This window comes from Notamacropus eugenii, chromosome 1 (assembly GCF_028372415.1).
Source record: "Notamacropus eugenii isolate mMacEug1 chromosome 1, mMacEug1.pri_v2, whole genome shotgun sequence".
Classification (NCBI taxonomy): domain Eukaryota; kingdom Metazoa; phylum Chordata; class Mammalia; order Diprotodontia; family Macropodidae; genus Notamacropus; species Notamacropus eugenii.
The window spans coordinates 499,659,582-499,679,534 of NC_092872.1; the positions used below are offsets into that span (position 1 = coordinate 499,659,582).

A 19,953-nucleotide genomic window follows, 5' to 3' on the forward strand; every position below is an offset into this window, starting at 1 on the left:
GTACCCTGCTTCCTCCCTTTGTATGAGGGGCCATGGGAAGAGGACTGGAGGGGCCTTTCTCATGTGCAAAATGTAGCCTTTTATCCCTAGTTCTAGAGAAGCCTTGGGACTCAGGTAGGAGTGGGACCTCTGAAGCCCCTTCTAACTCTGTGTCCTATGATTCCAAGGCTCCTGTGAAGTGTGTGGTCAGAGTTACTACAGATATACTCCTATAAAACCTAAAATTAGGGTTAGAAATCACCTTTAGCAAAGGATATGCAAATAAATCTGGTGCCACATAGAAAAAAACCCACCAGGTTTCTTTCCATTAGCATCAGCCATGGGATCGTGGATAAAGATCTGGTCTCAGAATCAAGGAGTACCTTGGTCCAAATCCTCCTTCTGGCACATACTGTCTGTGTAACCCAGGGCAAGTCACCTAACCTCAAAATGTCCTCATCCAATTTCTACAACTATAAATTACAAAGAAGATGCCACTTTACATTGGCAGAGGAAGTTTCCCCACTCTGGGTTCTTTATAGCAAAGAAGGAACAGGTATAATCCCTCCCAAAAGGCTTCTTCTACATAATTAAGAATCAAGTGTGTCTGAGTCTAAACAGAATAAACCAATTTATATTTACTTACTGTTGGCCAATTTCAGTGTAAATGTTCAGCATTGCTCCTCCAATCAGGTAACCTGCTGCAGGGCCAAGAATTGCAGCTGTATAGAAAATTGCTGTTAACAAACAAACAAAACAGATCAGTTAAATTGGGGGATGGCATACTTTCCTTAAAAAGGGGTTACCCAGTTTGCACTGGATTAGCGTGGCTTTGTTTCCACAACATGACTCCAACTGAGGCTCTCACATTTCTGACACGTCTGAGGTACAGTCTCTTTCTTCCTTTGGGACTAGGAAGGCTTTGGGAGGGGAAGGTGGGGAAAGAGCCTTGATCTACACATGACGTAGTAGAAAGAGAAGAGACCTGGGTTCAAGTTTTGTCTCTGCTGAGTAGGATCACAGAGATTTTTAGAAGAGGAAGGGATCTCAGATCATCCACTGGAGGCAGCTAGGTGGCTCAGTAGATACTGTACTGAGCCTAGACTCAGGAAGACCTGAGTTCAAATGTGACCTCAGACACTTACTAGCTATGTGACTATGGATAAATCACCTAACTTCTGCTTGCCTCAGTTTCCTTATCTATAAAATGGGTATAATAATATCACTTCCCTCCCTGTGTTGTTGTGAGGATCAAATGAGATAATATTTATTAAGTGTCTAGCATAGATGTTTCCTTCTTTCCCTCTTTCCTTCCTCCATTTTATGAATGACAAAAGGTATCTCAACAGTTAGTGGACTCCTTTACTCAAAGTCTTTGGATAAAGGCTGGATAACAATTTGCTGGGTATGAAGTAGAGGGGATTCTGATTTGGACACATTGTAGGCCAGATAGTCTCTGAGGTTTCAGGAAAGCTCTTTATGATACGTGGGTATATTTTCCAAAAATGTTTTTAGTATTGGCTATAATACAAAGAGATCAATTTTGAATTTCATCTGGGATATCCTCCCCATGAAAATACTGTCTTGGTAAGTATGGTTTGGGATTTGAAATTCGATGATGTAAGTTCAAATCTTTGCTTTACCCTATACTCCTTGTATGACCCTGGGCAAGTAACTTAATTTCTCTGGGCTTCTATTTCTTTAACTCAAAAATGAAGGGAGTTGGATTAGATGGCCTCTAAGGCCTCTTCTATCTCTAACTCTATGATCCTCTGAATGCAAAGCTGGGTCACATGTATCTCAACATTTTCCTCACCTGTATAGGTCCAGGAATGGTTTCATAGAGTCAGACTGATGGATGATGGATAGACAGACATATCCTCCAATCAAGTGGGACCATTAAATCACAGGAGACCAATTGAAGTACTTTGATCAGTGATGGGAAGGCATTAACACTTGTCTCTGGTCTTGTGAATTAAACTTACAACTTTTTCTGAATGGAATTATGAATTCTCTACTGGCTCAGCCCTGAAATAAATTTATCTAAGTTCCTCAGTTGAGCATTGTAACTAAAAATCTAACACAAAGGCTAGATTGGAATGACTCAAAACATCTGAAGTGTTTGAAAAATGCAATAATAACACCCCCAGTTTACTCTTGGGAAAGAAATAAAAGTTTCCAAGTTTTTTCAACATTAACAGCGTATGCTGTACTTTCTATGTAAAGTAAAATTACAAAGTTGCTCGGAACATGTGCTCTGTGTTATTTCATTAATGGCAATGGCTTTGTACTACGTTTAGTTCTAGTGACCATGATGTGCTCTCTTCAAATTACACGTTTATGGGGTCTAGAAGGGCAAGTGAGAGAACTGTATAGAGAACTTATTTCCTGGACACACTTCATGCATTTCCTCATGCACCAATTCAGAAAAACCTTTACACCATTGCCCCTGGCCCCCACAAACACACACCACACACACACATGTGCGAGCACATGCACATGCTGATAAACACTGAACTACTGCGTCTCCGTTAAAAAAAGTATGTATGCCACATATTAAAAGTTTAATTTGCATTATTAGCATTTTCTCCATCACTTTCTTAAGTCTAGACAATCAACAAAACAATCAAACCCTGATTTGAAGGTTTTTTGCTAATTTCTGAGACATAAATTAATGCTCACATTAAAAATTTAATAATTGCCTCTCAAGAAGCAGTATAAGCGTGCTCCAGCATATCCGTGTATATGTATCCATATGTTTATGAATATGTATGTCATGCTGTCTCTTCTGTATGTTATACACCAAAAATATACAATTTTATATATAGATAAGAGGCAAGCAAGACATAATGGATAGAGCCAGACTCAGTCAGGATAATGTGAATTCAAGTACTTCCTTTGATATATACATATAGGTTGGTGACCTTCGGCAAGTCTCAGTGCCCCAAGAGGAGAACTCTTTGATGGGAGTTACACCCATGAACTCACAAGTCAGGTCCAAATACATATAGTTCTGACTTGCCTGGGTAGAGAGAGTATCACATTGGAAGTTCCCTACATCAATTAAATCATGGGACTGGAAATAATGTTCTGAGGAAGTCCCAATGCAAAAATTCTCTATACCTATTTAGTTAAATAATTCATCTTGAATGTATGATCTTAAAAAGTTGCCTGGAGCACCAAGAGCATAAAAAGTGACTTGACCATGGTGTCTCAGCTATTATGTGGCAGAGAAAGGACTTGAACCCAGAGGCAGTGACTCTCAGGTTAGTGGTTCTTAACCTGAGGTTCATAGACCTTCAAAGAGTCTGTGCATAGATTTCAGGAGATCCACAAACTTGAATAAGAAAAATAATTATATCTTTACCTTCACTCACCTCTAACCAACATTGAGTGTTTCCTTTAATTATTTAAAAACATTATTCTGAAAAGGGGTCTAAAGTTTTCACCAGACTGTGTCCGGGGTCCCTGATATAAAAAGATTAAGAACCTCTGCACTTTGCAACCACAGACAGATCTTATAAAGGACACAACCCTCTTTTAAGCTGACTACATTTTTTCTATTATATAAGAAACTTAGATAATGAATCTCTTTTAGAATTTCATTCTTACCCATTCCCCTCAATACACACATACACCTTAAATTTTTTTTAAACACAATATGTCACTTGTTTATCTCTTTTTTCCTCTCATTGGTAAATTCCCTTGCTATAGGATCAACTTGATACTTAACTGAATCAAAATGATGACTTGTTAGCAGGCCTTGTCTCTGCAAAGCACAACATTTTGCTAGTTGCACACACACACACACACACATATTTTCATAGCACCCCATTTGGAGATAGATCATTTTTCATTCTAATACACACCATTAATTACACACCATGTGTATTTAATATCCAAAAAGAAAGATTTTCATGGATAGGCTATTCCACTTACCAATATAGACTGGAGAGTAGTTGGACTTGACATTTTCATCGAGATAGGTCACTCCCAGAGTGTACAGTGGTGTTGCACCAATCCCATGAAGGAATTGCCCAAGCATGAAGACAAACCTGTAGTTGGAGAGACTTGAGGTACTTTCTATACAGGATATATTTTGATTTGAGCCACATGTTCCAAACTCTTCTGAGAAGTTCACTTCATAATGACCAGTGGTAAACTGAGGCAAAGCAAACACAAGGGAGCCAAGCCCCATTACCAAGATACCCCACCCAAGCCACCGAGGTTTGTGTCCAGTGCCTCCAAAGTAGCTGACAAAGGTCAGACAGACACAAGCTGCTATGTCATATGAACTGGCAATAAGTCCACTCTGGTAACTGTGGAGATCATAGCGACGTTCAATGGAGGTGATGACAGTGTTGATGAATCCATTCACTGTCATCCCCTGCAGAAAGGAGGCCAGGCAGAGGAAAAAGAGTATTCCTTTGGGTGTATTAAAAAACTGTAAACAATCAGGGGTGAAAGCCCCCCAGCCACAGGCAATGTTTTCTCCCTCTGCAGACACATATTTGACTTCTTCACTACAGGGGCTGGATTTGCCAGATGTGGCATTGCAGAGGGGCTGCATGCAAGAGTCTAAAGGACCGTTAGCATTTGAAAGTACAGTGCCATTGCTCAAGGGTATGTGACACAGATCTTTGGTGCCCGGAGTGTTGATGTCAAATCCATTCTCAACTGGAGTGGGTACGCTGGAAAACACAAATGACTGGGTTGAAATGAAGGTGTTTTCTCCCCTTGGATTTTGTGGCATTTCCATCAACAAGGGGATCCAGCTTTCAGGGTTCACACAGTGCAAATGATTTGATTTCCAGAGGTTCAAGTAAAAAAAAAAGTGATGAGAATAGGAATGGTTAAGCTTTAAGTCTCTGTTCTGTGTCCTTCTGAATATGCTTCATCCTGTAATAAGAATATTAAATTAGTGGATTCCAAACTTATCTTTGTGTGGATCTGTATTTCAGTCATTCCCCATCCCCAGACTAAGGGAAGCCCAAATCCCTAACTAATGAGCCTTCTTGCTAAAGTGCTACAATTGGTGGCCAAGTTGAATGGCTTTCATCATGATGAAAGATGGATGATGATACTGAGATCTTAAAGGCTACATTCTCCAGCAAGTCCTATCAAACTAAAAGGTCTTTAGATGCAGGCCCAGTGACAGACTGTGCATATGTGTTATCCAAGGACCAACTAGCAAGTTGAAGAGAAACTGGCTACAGTCAGTCAATCGATCAACAAGCATTTATGAAGCATCTACTGTAAGCCAAGCTCTGTGCTAGGTCTGGGGATACAAAATTTAAAAAAATAAACACCTGTAGCATCAAGGGATCTACATTCTACTGAAGAGAGAGAGTGTACATATATGTCTATTAAAATATGCACAAAATAAATAGAAGATCACAGGTTTGTCACCGGCTGATGAGCCGGGGTATGTAGGAGGTAGTGAGACAATAGCAGCTGGAGGTCTCAGAAAAGCCTTCAGATAGGCCTCAAGCTTTAGAGAGAGTTAGGATTCAGGACAAGGGCAAGAGAGGAGAGCACTGGAGGTATGGGGCCAAGTGGTGAAGGGGGGCATGTGGGGATCATGCAAAAGAGGAAAGGATATGGGAGATGGAATGTTTCATGTGACGAATAGCAAGAATGTCAGTTTTACTACACAGCAGAATATAAGGGCGGAGGGTAAGTTATGATAAGCCAATTTTGCTTAGCAACTTTAAAACCTATCTATCTCCTTAGGTATGGAGACATAAAGATCTGAATAGATGAAAGGATTTCCCTTACGCATGAAAATCAGATCTCTGAAATATCAAAGCATCCAAGAGATCACAGAACCCAAGATCACAGAGGTAGAAAGTTTGGAATAGATTTCTCTATGTGTGGTCATCTTTTGACAAATTATGTCAATGAGCTAGACTGCCAGATCAGCTCATTCTACTCGGGTGCAGCAGAAGTTTACTAACAGACCCCAAATTATTCACTTAGTAATGAAAGTGACTTATCTGTGCTAAGGAAATCACTTCTGCTGATGCAGAATTGGCCTCAATATACGATGAATTTCCACACAGTTAAAAAGATCCAAACAACTTCTTCTAAAAACAACTTCATGAATAAATTCAAGAGTGGGGAGAGTCTAAAATACTCCATCATCCGGATAATTTTTCCATAACCCCACCTCTACTTACTAATTCCCCTTTTTGCCCCACCCCTGTGACTTCAGCCTTCATGAGACAATTGCTACACTCTTATGCTTATATTTTCCACTCAAAAACCAAAGATGACAAATGGGGAAAGCTTTATCTTAGGATGACGCACAGAATTAAAAAGCAGTGTGAGAGTGGCAGATTCCTTCCTGCCTTATGTACGTTTAACATTGGGAAAGTTCAACAACTATTGAGATATTTCTGATATTTCAGAGATCTGATTTTCATGCGTAAGGGAAATCCTTTCATCTATTCAGATCTTTATGTCTCCATACCTAAGGAGATAGATAGGTTTTAAAGTTGCTAAGCAAAATTGGCTTATCATAACTTACCCTCCGCCCTTATATTCTGCTGTGTAGTAAAACTGACATTCTTGCTATTCGTCACATGAAACATTCCATCTCCCATATCCTTTCCTCTTCTGCATGATCCCCACATGCCCCCCTTCACCACTTGGCCCCATACCTCCAGTGCTCTCCTCTCTTGCCCTTGTCCTGAATCCTAACTCTCTCTAAAGCTTGAGATATACTACAAAAATAATGTGTGTGTGTATATTGGTATATATAATATTAATGCATATGTAACTAGTGTATATTTATTATATACTATATCTGTATACACACACATATAGTATATACACATATATTCACATATTTACACAAATATACATATATACACACATATGTATATGTATATACATGACGAACCACTAGTTCATCTACATAGGCAATACCTGGTGTCAAATTCTCTCCACCAATGCAAATCAGAAACACTTTGTAATTTAGAAAATTGCTCAGACACTGAGAAGCATCTTGGAGGTGGGATTTAAACCCAGGTTTTCCTGAATCCCAAGTCAGTCCTTAGCTTGTTACACTGCCTTTCTCATTCATATGTATTATATGTGAATATATGTATATATGTGTGTATATGCATATATACACACATGTATGTACATATAGACACACATATATATGCTTCTGCACTCACACTCATATAGGTATGAAGATAAACATATGAGTAGTTAATCTGTCTGTGGGATAAGGAATTTCTATACTGGGAGGTCCCTGCACTAAAGACATTCATTTTGTACTACCCACCCCTCCAAACGTGTGTGTGTATTTTGTCTGATCTTAAAGAGAGATGCAACTTAAAACACTGATGTTTCAGGAAGCATGATGTCATGGAAAGAACATTCAAAAAGGAGGCAAAAAACAGGTTCAAATCTCAGCTCTTGTATTTAATGGCCTTACGACCTGGGGCCAGTGACAACCTTGCAGCATCTCAGTTACCTCATCCTTAAACAAGGGAAAGTACTTAACACTACCTACCTCACAGGGTTGTGTGGAAGGTCCATTGTAACCTTAACACATGTTTTAAAAATTTTGGATTGCCTTGTGAACTTAAAGTGCTGTTAAATGTTATTGTTAATGGTAATTATACAGAATGAATGACCAGCTAATTCTCTCATAATAGGATTGAAGAGTTTAGAGCTCAGTCATTGAGTCCAACTAGCTGTTAAAACTGAGGCCTAGACAGATGAAGTAACTTATACAAAGTTACACAAGGAACAAGTAGAATTGGGATTTTGACATAAATCTTCTGACCTTGAACCAATTCATCTGTTCTACTTTATCATAGAGAAATACATTGTCCAGTGATGTCTGGAGACTCACAATAGAAGCATTTTTAAAAAGCAGTAGCTGTTTAAGCAATTAATAAGGCATGAAATACTAAGAGGCAACTCTTTTGAAAACCTTTAAACACTTAATATAGGTGAAATAAATGAACAAATGTATATTGTGTGCAGAGCATTGTGCTGGGTATTCAGGGAGAGGCAAAGTTTAGATAAGGTCCTTGCCCTCATGGAGTTTCTAGTCTACCAGGGAAGATAAAACCCAAACATTTAGATTTGCAGTCAGAAACCCTGGCTTTGGATCCTGGTCTTCTTGCTTACTCTTATGACCCTAATGAAATCCCCCCTCCTCTCTCTCATTTTATTCAACTAGAAGATGAAGATTTTGAACTAGATAATCTCTAAGGTAATTTCTGGCCAAATTCCCTCATCCTAATATGCAAGATATTTTAAATAAATTAGAAAATTGTAAAAACAAAAGTGAAATTTGAGGGAAATCATGTTTGCTTTTGGAGGGGAAAAAGGAGACAATGCGTATTATATGTTTATTGGTTAAACATTTCAAGACTGGTTGAGTCTTTCCATAGTCCTTTAATATGGCTTCAGGGTTTTGAGAATGCATTTACTCTAACTCATTTCCTTATTCTCAAATGCCTTCTTTTTCATCAAGTCATTCCGCAGCTAAAGATGCTCCAAATGGCTCCTCTTAACCTCTACGATAAAATGCAAGCTCTTCTTCTCATCTATTTTCCTAGGCTTCCCAGAGCCCACCCACACTAGCCTTCTTGCTTTCCTTTCTGTATTATCAATATACCTCCCACCTCTGTAGTTTGCTCAGGTCATGGCTATTATGCAGGCCTGCAATGCCCTCCCTCCTCTATTCCATGTCTTAGAATCTCTAGGCTCTTTCAAAACCAAGCTTAAGTGCTGCCTTTTCTATGAGCACCCCTCTCATAGCCACTAGCCTCCCCCACAAAATTACCTTCTATTTTAAAAATATATTTATATGTTCACGTGATTTCCCCTGCTATTTCTGTCTTCTTAGGGGCTTACACAGCATCCATCTTTGTAGACCCCAGGACCAAGTACAGCAGCTGGTCCATTGTACCGACTTAATAAATGCTTATTAATTGACACAAGAGTCTAAATGTGCATGTACATGTACATTTTTTTAATCAGTTTAAAATTCTGATGTCTTTATTATAATATCTATTCTAAATGGTCCGTTCAACTCAAACACACATTTAATGACTATTATAGGCACTTAACCAGGTAGTGGGAATACAGAGATTAAAAAAAAACAAAACCAAAACACTGTTGTCATGGAATTTATGTTCTATAGGGGATTGAGACAAGCACAGAAAAAAAAAGATCACTGGTAACAGATATGACAACTAAGTACAAACAGAGTCACATACCTTTCAAATTTCTAGTGACCTCAGAGGTCATCCAGTCTAAGTTGTAATCAGTTACATCTTCCCTACAACATGGCCAAATGTGGTCGGCCACCTTTCCTTAATGAGATGCTCTTCCAATGAGTAAGAGCCTGTTATGCCCCAAAACAGCCCATTCCTCTTTGGGACAGCAAATTGTTAGGAAAGTTTTCTTCACCTCTTTAATAACTTTCTCCTGTTGCTCCTAGCTCTACCCACTGGTGCCAAACAACAAATCTAATCCTTTTTCTACACATTAGGCCTTCAGATATTTGAAGAGGGCTGTCCTGATCCCCACCTCTGCTCTTCTGGCTAAGCATTCATTTCCTTCAACCCAGTCTCCCTACTAACATGAATACCAGCTCTATCACCATCCTAAGTGCTTTCCTCTGGACACTTTACAGTTTAGCAGCATTGTTCCTAAAATGTTCTGGCCATAATAATAAGAATAATTCCCATTTATATAGCACTTTAAGATTTTCAAAGTGCATTACATCATATGTATTAATTGGCTTAGTTGATCCTCAAAACAACTATTCAAGGTAGATATTATTATCCCCATTTTATAGATGGAGCAACTGAAGTTCAGAGAAGTTAAATGACTTTTCCAAGGTCACACAACTAGTAAGCATGAGTCAGAATTAGAACCAATGTCTTTCCTAACTCTGAATTCAGTAGTCTGTAACGTAATGCTGCCTTCTCCAGATATAAAGTGTAGACACAGTTGGACCAAGATGGAGAACAGTGGAACTAGCAACTCCTTTCTCACTATCCCATACAAAGCCCACAAGTCCATCAGTCTTTCCCTAGATTACGTTGTGGTCCTCCAGTTGGTCAGTGTTTGACTCATATGAAGCTTGTGATTTGGATCCAGCCATTCAGTCAGCTTCATATCCATCTAAATTGTCCTATGATCTGGTCTACGTCTCCCAGTCTTTTATACAGGAATAGAAAGAAATTTGTCAAATGATTTGCAAAAAAACCCAAACCAAAACAAAAAACCCCAGCAAAATATAACTACACTATTCCCCTGATCTCTGAGTTTATTAATCCCATCAAAGAAGGAAAGAGAGTTAATCTAGCATCTCTGTATTGTTGATGGACTGGATTCATGTCATCATTGTTTCCTTTTCTAGATACTCACAATCCCTTTAATAATGCATTCTAGAATTTTTCTAGGAATCAAAGTTCAGCTCACTGGCCTACAGTTTCTCAATTCTACACTCTTTCCTTTTTTGAAGACTGGAAAACATTTGACCTTCTCTTAGTCTTGTGGTGCCTCTTGCGCTCTCCATAATGTTCCACTTAGAAAAGCATTTTATTGATATCTCTGGTTTTCATTTCGTCATCATTTCTGAATATATCTCTCCCTCACCTCACCTGATGAGCTTTCCCTTGTAAAAATAAAAAGAAAGATTGACAGATTGACAATCATTCAAAGATGCTGAATGGTGGCTCAGCAAACAGATCACAGCCTTAGAGAATTAAAGTAGGAAGGAATAAAACACTTTGGACAAGCTTCTTACTGAGTATTAATGGAGCACCTGGAGAAAAAAAAAGTACATTTATACCTAGAGCTAATTTATCTTGTGAAGTTTTACTTTCCAGCTTGTAAATAACTGTAACCAAACTATGAACTAGTATGCTAACCAAGGTGGATGAGACCTTGAAAAACCATATGGTTTAACAGAAAGGAGTGTCATTTCTTCGCAGTGTGGCAACCCTAATTTTAGCCCTTTAGGAAATTTGGCAGAACATTTTCTCTTCTGATAATGTCTGAGGTTCAAAAACAGATTCAAGTCCTCACAAGAAGTTTTCCCTTTTGAATTGATTAAATTGCAGAGTCTCAGAGCTATTCTCAGGTAGTCAGTAAAACCCCTTCATTCTAACTAATTAGGTTGATTGGGTGAGACCATTTCCCAGAGACAGCTGGAGGACAGAGACAGATGGGTCCAATTTTAATGGCGCTACTTGGCAAGGAATTCTCATTGGACCTTTGAGTTATCTATTTCTTCATCAGCTGTCTGCTCCTTTACCTGTGTATGGTAGCTGGCCTGGAGCCTACAGAAACCATACAGGCTACAGCAGCTGGCTACAGAGTAATGAAAAGAATATAGGGAGGAGAAGAGAGGAAACTGTCTTATCGCTTATTAAAGGGAATTTTTTAGCATCATGGTTTTACACAATATTTGTCGATAGGTAGGCTTAGCATTCTAAACATGCAGAATCATGTATAAGCCAATATATTTTTGTATCTCTGTGCTTCCAGACTTGGTGCTATAGAGTCGAAAGCCAAGAATAAAGACCCAGTCAATTAGGTTTATGTAATGTTCCATAAGTTCTTCTCTGAAAGACAAATCTCCCAAATTACCTTTGTTTCCAGAGTATTATGGAGATGGGCTTGTCACCAGGTTCTAAACTAATGCCAATTAACGGGTGTGGGGAAGCCCACCCATTCTTCACCTTCCCATTCTGATAGGAGATGGGATTCACGCTCAACCCCTAAAAAGAAAAGACCATGTCTTTGTGAGCTGAACCCCAAAGCCCCTGAATCCAGATCTCTGGCATTTGCCTGAGGTACCTGACACTTTCCAGTCCGTAATCCTTTTAACTGCCCTCTCTTTGTGGCCCTCGTTGTCTGCAACTGGCCCCACCCCAGGCGACTTGTCTTTCTTTAATATCATCCAGATCTTCCCACAGTCTTTCTGTATAAAATTGTCTATCTTGCCCCATTAAATTGCTCAAATGCTTAAAATCCCACCTGCTTCTACTGGCAACATAATAAACCTTGTCTGACTGAAAGAAGGCTTGAGTGGTTGAATTCCTTCCAGGCAGTCCCGTACCCTTTGCCCTGTCATTTCAGTGTTCTTAGCACCCCTAGACCACAACAATTCCACTTTATTAAACTTATTCCACTTATGGAGGAAGCCTTTTCCTCCCCCAACCAAATGGTCAAATGGAATAATCAATCAATAAATATTTATTAAGTCTCCACTGTATGTTAGGTACTAGGGATATAAACACAAAGAATGAAATCATTTCTAACATCAAGTACTTTATACACTATAAGGGAAACATCATACATGTAAATGGATACATGTGGAATAAGTAAGTTTAATATAAGATAGTAGTAGTTTAAGATAAGATAGGCATTACTAGCAGTTGGGAGAGATCAGAACAGGCTTCAAATTGGGAGTGTTTATGTGTTTGTCCTTCTTTGCCAAAGAAGACCATGCCATCAGAGAAATGATGACATGACTTGCACTTGACTTTGTTTTGAGTGAAGGAGGGCTGTGCAGGTCACCAGCCTCACTTCTTCTCCAGAACCATCTGAATCCAGTGACCAGATATTCATCAGGATGACTGGAGATGACCCAGGATGGGGTTAAGTGACTTGCCCAAGGTCACACAGCTGGTGAGTGTCAAGTATCTGAGGTGAGACTTGAACTCAGGTCCTCCTGACTCCTGCACTAGTGCTCTATCCACTGCACCACTGAGCTTCCCCTCACTGGTAGTGTTCTGAAGGACAAGAGGGATCCTATGAAGTACAGGTGAGAAGGCAAGGCATTACAGACATCAGGGACGGCCAATGCAAAGGCACAGAGATGCCTTTGGGAATGAGAAACAAAGAGAAAGCCCATTTGTCTGGACTACAGAGTTCAGGGTCAGGCAATGAACCAGCATTCCTAGGTGCTTACTATGTACCAGGTCCTGTGTTAAATGCTGGGACTACAAATATAAGTGGGATGGAGTGGCAGGGGGGTGGGGAGGGGAAGAGAAAGATGGTCCCTGGTCACAAGGAGAATACATTCTAATGGAGTAAGATAGCCCTCAAACAGAAGCTGAAAAGAGAGGCCTGGTTCTGAAGGGCTTTAAAAGGTACAGAAAGTGTTTTAAAGCAAGTAAATGTGGCCCATTATTCTATTCTTACATGATGAAATCCTTTCAGTTCCATTCATTATTTCTAGCTCTGTTTCTGGGACCAAGCACAGCAAAATTTCTCGTGTCCATGGGTGCCCTTCAGATATGTGAAGGCAGTTATCTCCCCACCCCTCAGTCTATATAATCCCTCTCTCTACTATGCTGAAGAGCCTCATTTTTTTCTTCTTAACAATCAACCTTAAGGAATGACTTTCAGTCCATTCATTCATCATCCTGATTGACAAACCAGAGCATACAGAATGAAGGCAAAGTCTTTTTGTGGACAATGGAACCCAGAACTAAACACACTAGGTTGGAGTACAGTGAGCCTGTCATCTCCACTCTAAATATTAAATCTCTACTAGTAGTAGCCTGCTACTGCATTAGCTTCTTTTGTCAGCCTTGTCACCCTGTTAACTCACATTGCAGTAATGGTCCACTAAATCCAACAAATATTTTCCACGTGAAATTTTCTAGCCACGCTTCTCTCATATTATTCTTGTACTGTTGATTACAAAAACAAACAATCCAGGTATAGGACTTCACATTTAGCCCACTTAAAATGTTAAAAATAAAAAATTTTTAGATTTCATTTTTAATCACTTACATCTCTCAGCATACTTCTCTACACTATCCCTTTCAGAAAACCATCCCTTCAAACAAATAATAAAGAGAGAGAAAACTCAAATAATTCATCAAAATTAGCCAATGTTAGAAAAAAGCATGATACTGTATGCGGTACTGCACGCCCACAGTTTGCCACACCTGCAAAGAAGGTGGGCGAAATTCCTTTTCATATCTCTTGTTTGGATCTAATCTTGGTTAACTTTATTAAACTTGATCTTTCTTCACAAAAAAAAAAAAATGTTCTAATACCTCATTATGGAATGGAGGGACCCAGTGGAGCACAGGCTTTAATAAATTCTACCAAATTAAGAAAAGCGGTTAGCAACCTATTCCTGTTCTCTAAGGATAAACTTGGTTCAGTTAGAAAGACTTATTACCAAATTAACCACAGGATAAGAGTTGCTGTTGCAAAAACAAAAAACAAAACCAAAAAACTAAGACTAAAAACCCACCAAAGATCATCTCCTAAATAATATAGGAGATGTGGTCTGTGTGATCCTTAAAAAAAATTACCCCTCCTCACCTTTTCTATTGCTTGCTTCAATCAATTGTCTATAACTTCATTTACCCTCCAGGCCACTTCTCAGACCAAAACCAAACCTTGGCTGACAACCATTTACATGAGACTACATAAGCACTCTCAAGGGCAAAAACTATCTTGTTCTTGTTTCTGTATCCACAGCACGTAGCAAACTCCTTGGCACATAGTAAGCCCTTAATAAATGCTTTTCATTCATTCAAGCAAATTTCAACTTATTAGATCAGGTACAGATCATATTATTCAAAGCGTTAATTATCCTGCCCAGTTTTTTTAAATCACTTGCAGATTTGACAGACATGCATCTGTGCCTTCATTTAATCATAACTTAGAGCTCTGTATTGCAAGCAGCCTATATTTTTAACCCAGTGCCCAGTTTAATGCCTTACACATCAAATCAAATATGTAATGAAGCTTTCTTGTCAAATCAAATATATAATGAAACATCAGAAAATATTTTTTTGAGGAAAGGTCCAATTTTTACATTCTGTGCTATTAGTAATAACCCAAGCTTTTTGGGGGGGAGGGGGAATAAGGTGAATATCCTAAAGTAAGCCCTAAGTTTATACAATTAGTTTTTCCATTAAATAGTAAAAATATTTTTTAAATGACATTATACAAGTTCTAAAATTGTCCTGAAAGAAAGCTGAAGCCTGTTTCATTCACACTATGAAGCTGGGTCCCTACATGTGAGTAAATTGGATAAAGAGCTCAGAGAGAATATGCTATTATTAGACGTAACCCTCCCATTGAAATATAAGCTTCTTTAGAGTTGGAATTGTTTCATCCTTTGTATTTGTAATGACCAGTGCCTACATAGTGCCTGGCACACAACAGGCATTTCGTAAATGCTTGGCAGATTAGTAACTACTTTATCTGCTGGCTAGAGAATCAGACTAGGTTCAAACCCTGCTTCTGATATACACTAAGTGGGTGAACCTGGGCAAATCACTTATCCTCCCTGGGCCAAAATGTTGTCATCTGTAAACTGATGGAATTGGAATAGATGCCCTTCTGTCTCTAAGTCTGTGCTCTGATTTATGCTTCATAGTGGTGAACATCATCTAAACATCACATGGGAAGAATATTTATATATTGCCTTTTTAAGAGCTTTTTTCCTAAAAAGTACTTATGGGAATAGAAAACCCCTTGAAAGTTAAAGATCATTCTATTTAAATGAGCAGGAGTTAAGGACTTTTGCTTCAATTATGTATAGATTCGCCACATACATAATTACACATGTAAGCTATCTTATTAGGCAAACCCTGGCCTTTAAGAATTAAGCTAGAGCGTTTTGAAAGAGTTCTTTAACTTGAAAATACGGTCATTCTAATAAGCACATTTATTTAACACTTAGACATTTAACATGGGAAGGCTTTTTTAGTTGATCATGTAATCAAAAACTACCGTCTATATCTAAATGGAGTCAGCACGGCTTTGTGATTTGGATCTCCTTCAATGTTATTTGATTCATATACCTTCTGAACATTTGCCAAACCATTGCAGCATGACATCAATTATATAAATGCTAGCCTTGGAAAATCAAACAGCTACCAATTTGACATTGTTTTGAGTGGTCAAGATTACTTCTAAAGTAAGTCCAATTATGATTAACCATCACTCTTCAGGAGAAACTTGCTTCTGTGATCTCTTCTAATGTAATTTATTGTTTTTTGCTTGGCATGAAATGAGATCACACATCATATGGGATATAATTCTTAAAAACATCCAAACACACAAAACAAGAACCTTTTAGGGGTTTATTTCAGTTGAATTTAAGGAAAAGCTTCATAATTAGAACTGTCCAGAAATGGAAGAGGCTGCTCACCAAAGTCATTGGGTTTCCTGTCACTGGAAGCTTTCAAAGTAGAGAGGGCTGCATTCATTTCAGGTTGGACTAGATGACCTCTGAAAATCCCTTTCAGCTCGGAGATTCTGTGAGTTTACTATTGTCTTACTGTGTTGAAAAAGCAAAGTTCTCTCTGTGTGTTTTCAATTTGTTTCAAACTCTCAAATGCCTACTTCATGCAAGGTCTTGGTTCTACAAAGGTGCTTACAAAGGTCAGCTCAGGGAGTTTACCGTCTGGTAGAGAAATAAAACAAGTATGCAAAATAGTATAGACTACTGTGTAAATTAACCTCTTATCTACCATAGAATAAATATCCCCATTTCATGGTACTTTTAGAATCTACGAGGTTGGCGTGTCAGACAGCAAACATGCCAAATGTGCAAACAATGCAAAAAGTATTAATTAGCTGGAGTCTGTAGTCCCATCAGCCTAGCTTCAGAAGCCACTACTTTGGTCACCAGAGTATTGTTTCATGTAGAAGACCCTGGAATGTTTTAAACATAATAGGATAGTTCTCTGGGTTTTTAAAATAATATGTTTCCTACTTTGTATCCAGATGCTAAAGTAGATTTTTCCCATGAACATTTAGATACATTTTGGTCTACATTTTACTGCAACAACAAACCAAAGAATAGTTTTTTAAAGATATATTTTAAGCTATAAACTAATGGAGCACAAACTATTAGATAGAAGACAATGGAAAAAAGGATCTAATCTCAACTCTTCATTTTACAGTTGAGGAAACCAAGGTCTAGAGAGCAAGGACCGGGCAGAATCAAATCTGGAACTCAGAACTTCTGCATCTTTGACCAATGCATTTACTAGTATCCTTATGCTGCCTGGTTAAAAGACTATGAAATGTAGTGACTTCAGAAGGTAGCAAGAAAATAACAAAAAGTCTAGCTACACAATAATAATAATAGCTCATATTTATAAAGCACTTGAAGACTTGCAAAACACCTTACATAAATTATCTCATTTCATACAGAAAGAGGAGTCTAATGACTATGATGCAAAAGTTACGTCCCAGGATAGGACAGTTTATAATTAATACTGACATTGCATTTACATGTAATTTACATAAACAAGCTACATTTTTAAAGTTGTATTTTTTTATTTTGAACTTATCAAACATTACCTCCCCGCCTCTAAACATTTCCACATATGAAACAGAAAAACAGATTGTATGAGAAACCATTAGTCTCTTGCATATGGATGCTTTAATATATACATATATAATATTTAATATTTTTATATTAATTTGTTTAAATATTTAAATTATTTTAAATTTAATAATAATTTAAGTATTTATATAAAATGAATTTGACAGGCTACTTTCAAAGCTCTTCTACCTGTGTTTCTTCTGAACTTTCTTTTGTTCTAACAAAACTTTTCACTGGCACTCTTTTTTGGGGAGGACAACACTATTGTTAGCTTCCCTCTTCAAGGTAATTTTTTGGGGGAAACAGTAACAGCTGCTGGGGGAGAGAGAGAAGTATCAGGAGAGGTTTCATGAGCTGAGCTTTGAAGGAAAATAAGAATTCTAAGAGGCAGAGGTAAGGGCCAACACTGCAGATATGGTAAAAGGCAGAGAAAAGGGGGCTGGAGTGTCTTCTGTGAGGAAAAGCGAGAAGGCCTATTTAGCTGGACTTGTCATTTGGGCAAAGGTATCTCAAAACACAGGTCTGCCTTACTACACCAACAATATAAAAACAGTCCAGCAAAGTCCACAACACTCAGATATAAACACCTGATATAAGACCAGGCAATAATAGATATCTTTTTCTTATTCTTTTAGCCCTTAATTCTCCTGAAGCTGATGGCCCACAGGAAACTGCACCAAAATACATCAGTTCAGTTATCAGTTCTCTCATACATAGTAATTTGATTATATGAAATGAGTCATTGCCTTCCTAATCATAACTGATATGTGTTAATGTTTGGAATAGCTAGGAGATTATTCATAAGTCGGTTAGCTATAGGGCAAGGTGTCTTTCACTTCTAGGTCACAGGACTAAATTCAGGCAAACTGGTATAGACTGGGACATGGCACATAGGAAGATCTGCCCCCCTCAGTGGGAGTTGATCACAGAATCACAGCATAATGGTGCTGGAAAGGACCTCAGGGGCTATTCTAACACAAGAATCACCTGTTGATTGATTGGGGCATTGGGAAGACTATGAGACCATGACTAATATTCCTTACTTGGAATACACCAGATGATCACTTTTTAGTCTTGCAAAACACCTTTCATAAATGATCTCATCAAAGAGGAGTCTAATGACTGTGATGCAAAAGTTATTTCTCAGGATATATATACACACACACATACATATATAATAAATTTGGCAGGCTACTTTCAAAACTCTCCTATTTGTGTTTCCTTTTGAATTTTCTTTTGTTTTATGTCTAACAATTGTTTCAGAGGTTCTCATTTTTGAGGGGACAGTACTATTGCTAACTCCCCTCTTCAAGGTAATTTTTTTGAGGGAGAAATAGTAGCAGTTTTGCATCAACTCTTATAATGTACTTAGAATCCCTGCTGGAAGGAATCCAGGGAGGAAAAACTCACTACTTCAGCTGAAGGCAATCTATTCTACTATTAGACAGTACTAATCATTAAGAATTTTCTTTTCTTTTTTCTTTTTCCCTTGCAAAGGAACAGAAATCTGCTTCTCTGTGATTTCAACCTACTGCTCTTAGTTCTGCCTTTTGGAGTCCAACAAAGCAAATCAAACTTTCTTCCACATGGGGGCTTTTGGTGTACTTTGGGACACCTATCAGGTCCCTAAGACTTTTCTTCTCCAGGCTAAACAACTCATCCCCTTAACTTCCCAGTTGCCCTCCTCTGGATCTACTTCAGCTTGTCAATATCCTTTCTAAAATTCACTGCCCAGAAATAAGCAAAATACTTCAGAAGGTATGTGGCCAGGATAGAAAGCAGTCAAAATATAATTTCCCTCCTTCTGGGAACTAAGTTTCAATCATTATCACATTGGCTTCTGTGGCTGACATGTCACATCATTGACTCATGTTGAATTTGCCTTAATATATCACATTTCCTCCTCCTCCTCCCTCTCCCCCAACCTCTGCGTTTTTTTCCACAGGAAATGTTGTATAGCCATAGCTTCTCCAACTTGTTGACTTTTAAATTCAAATGTAGAACTTTACATTAATCCCTTTAAATTCATTTACATTCTAACAGAATAATTTTTCTTTATCAAAGGTTCTCTATCCTCAGACATTCTCACAAGAGAAACTGAGGAAATGCTAGATAGCATGGTAGAGTCTGAAGTCTTTCCTTATCTACACATCTTAAAAAACCACTTTCTAAATTTAATTTAGCCACATGGCAGTTTCTCTCTAGTTCAGATCTGTTTTTAAGCAAGTTGATGCCTATAAACTCTTGTCCAAGCACAGAATCCATATTCTGATCATTTTGGCATTAAGTCTTTACCCTTATCTGCTTATTATGCCTGAATACAAGACTATTCTCTCCTCAGGAGATGAGTAAATGTGTTATAATTGCTATTAAAAGAGAGGATGCTTGTAAAGACTACATCTTGTTTCAGGAAGCACCTTATAAGAGTTGATGCTTTAAAGACTGAGAAGCAACTATCTCATTTATTCCAGATGACTAATACCAGTCAGGGATAGCTAAGAGGCACAGTGGATAGAGTGCTTGAACTCAGGAAGAATCATGTTCCTGAGTTCAAACCTAGCCTTGGACTTCCTAGTGGTGTGTGACCCGGGGCAGGTCACTTATCCCTGGTT

At 38.3% G+C, this 19,953-nt stretch overlaps 1 protein-coding gene across 1 annotated transcript in view; it reads right to left on the bottom strand.

Moving 5' to 3' along the window:
- The window catches only part of SLCO4A1 (solute carrier organic anion transporter family member 4A1), a 71,150-nt gene that overhangs the window by 31,093 nt on the left and 20,104 nt on the right, over positions 1-19,953 (bottom strand). The window contains exons 2-3 of the mRNA XM_072633346.1: positions 3,919-4,878; positions 626-716 (exon numbers count right to left, since the gene is read on the bottom strand). Coding sequence (XP_072489447.1) covers positions 626-716; positions 3,919-4,738 — 911 coding nt within the window. The 5' untranslated portion in view covers positions 4,739-4,878. The remainder of the gene's footprint in view (positions 1-625; positions 717-3,918; positions 4,879-19,953) is intronic.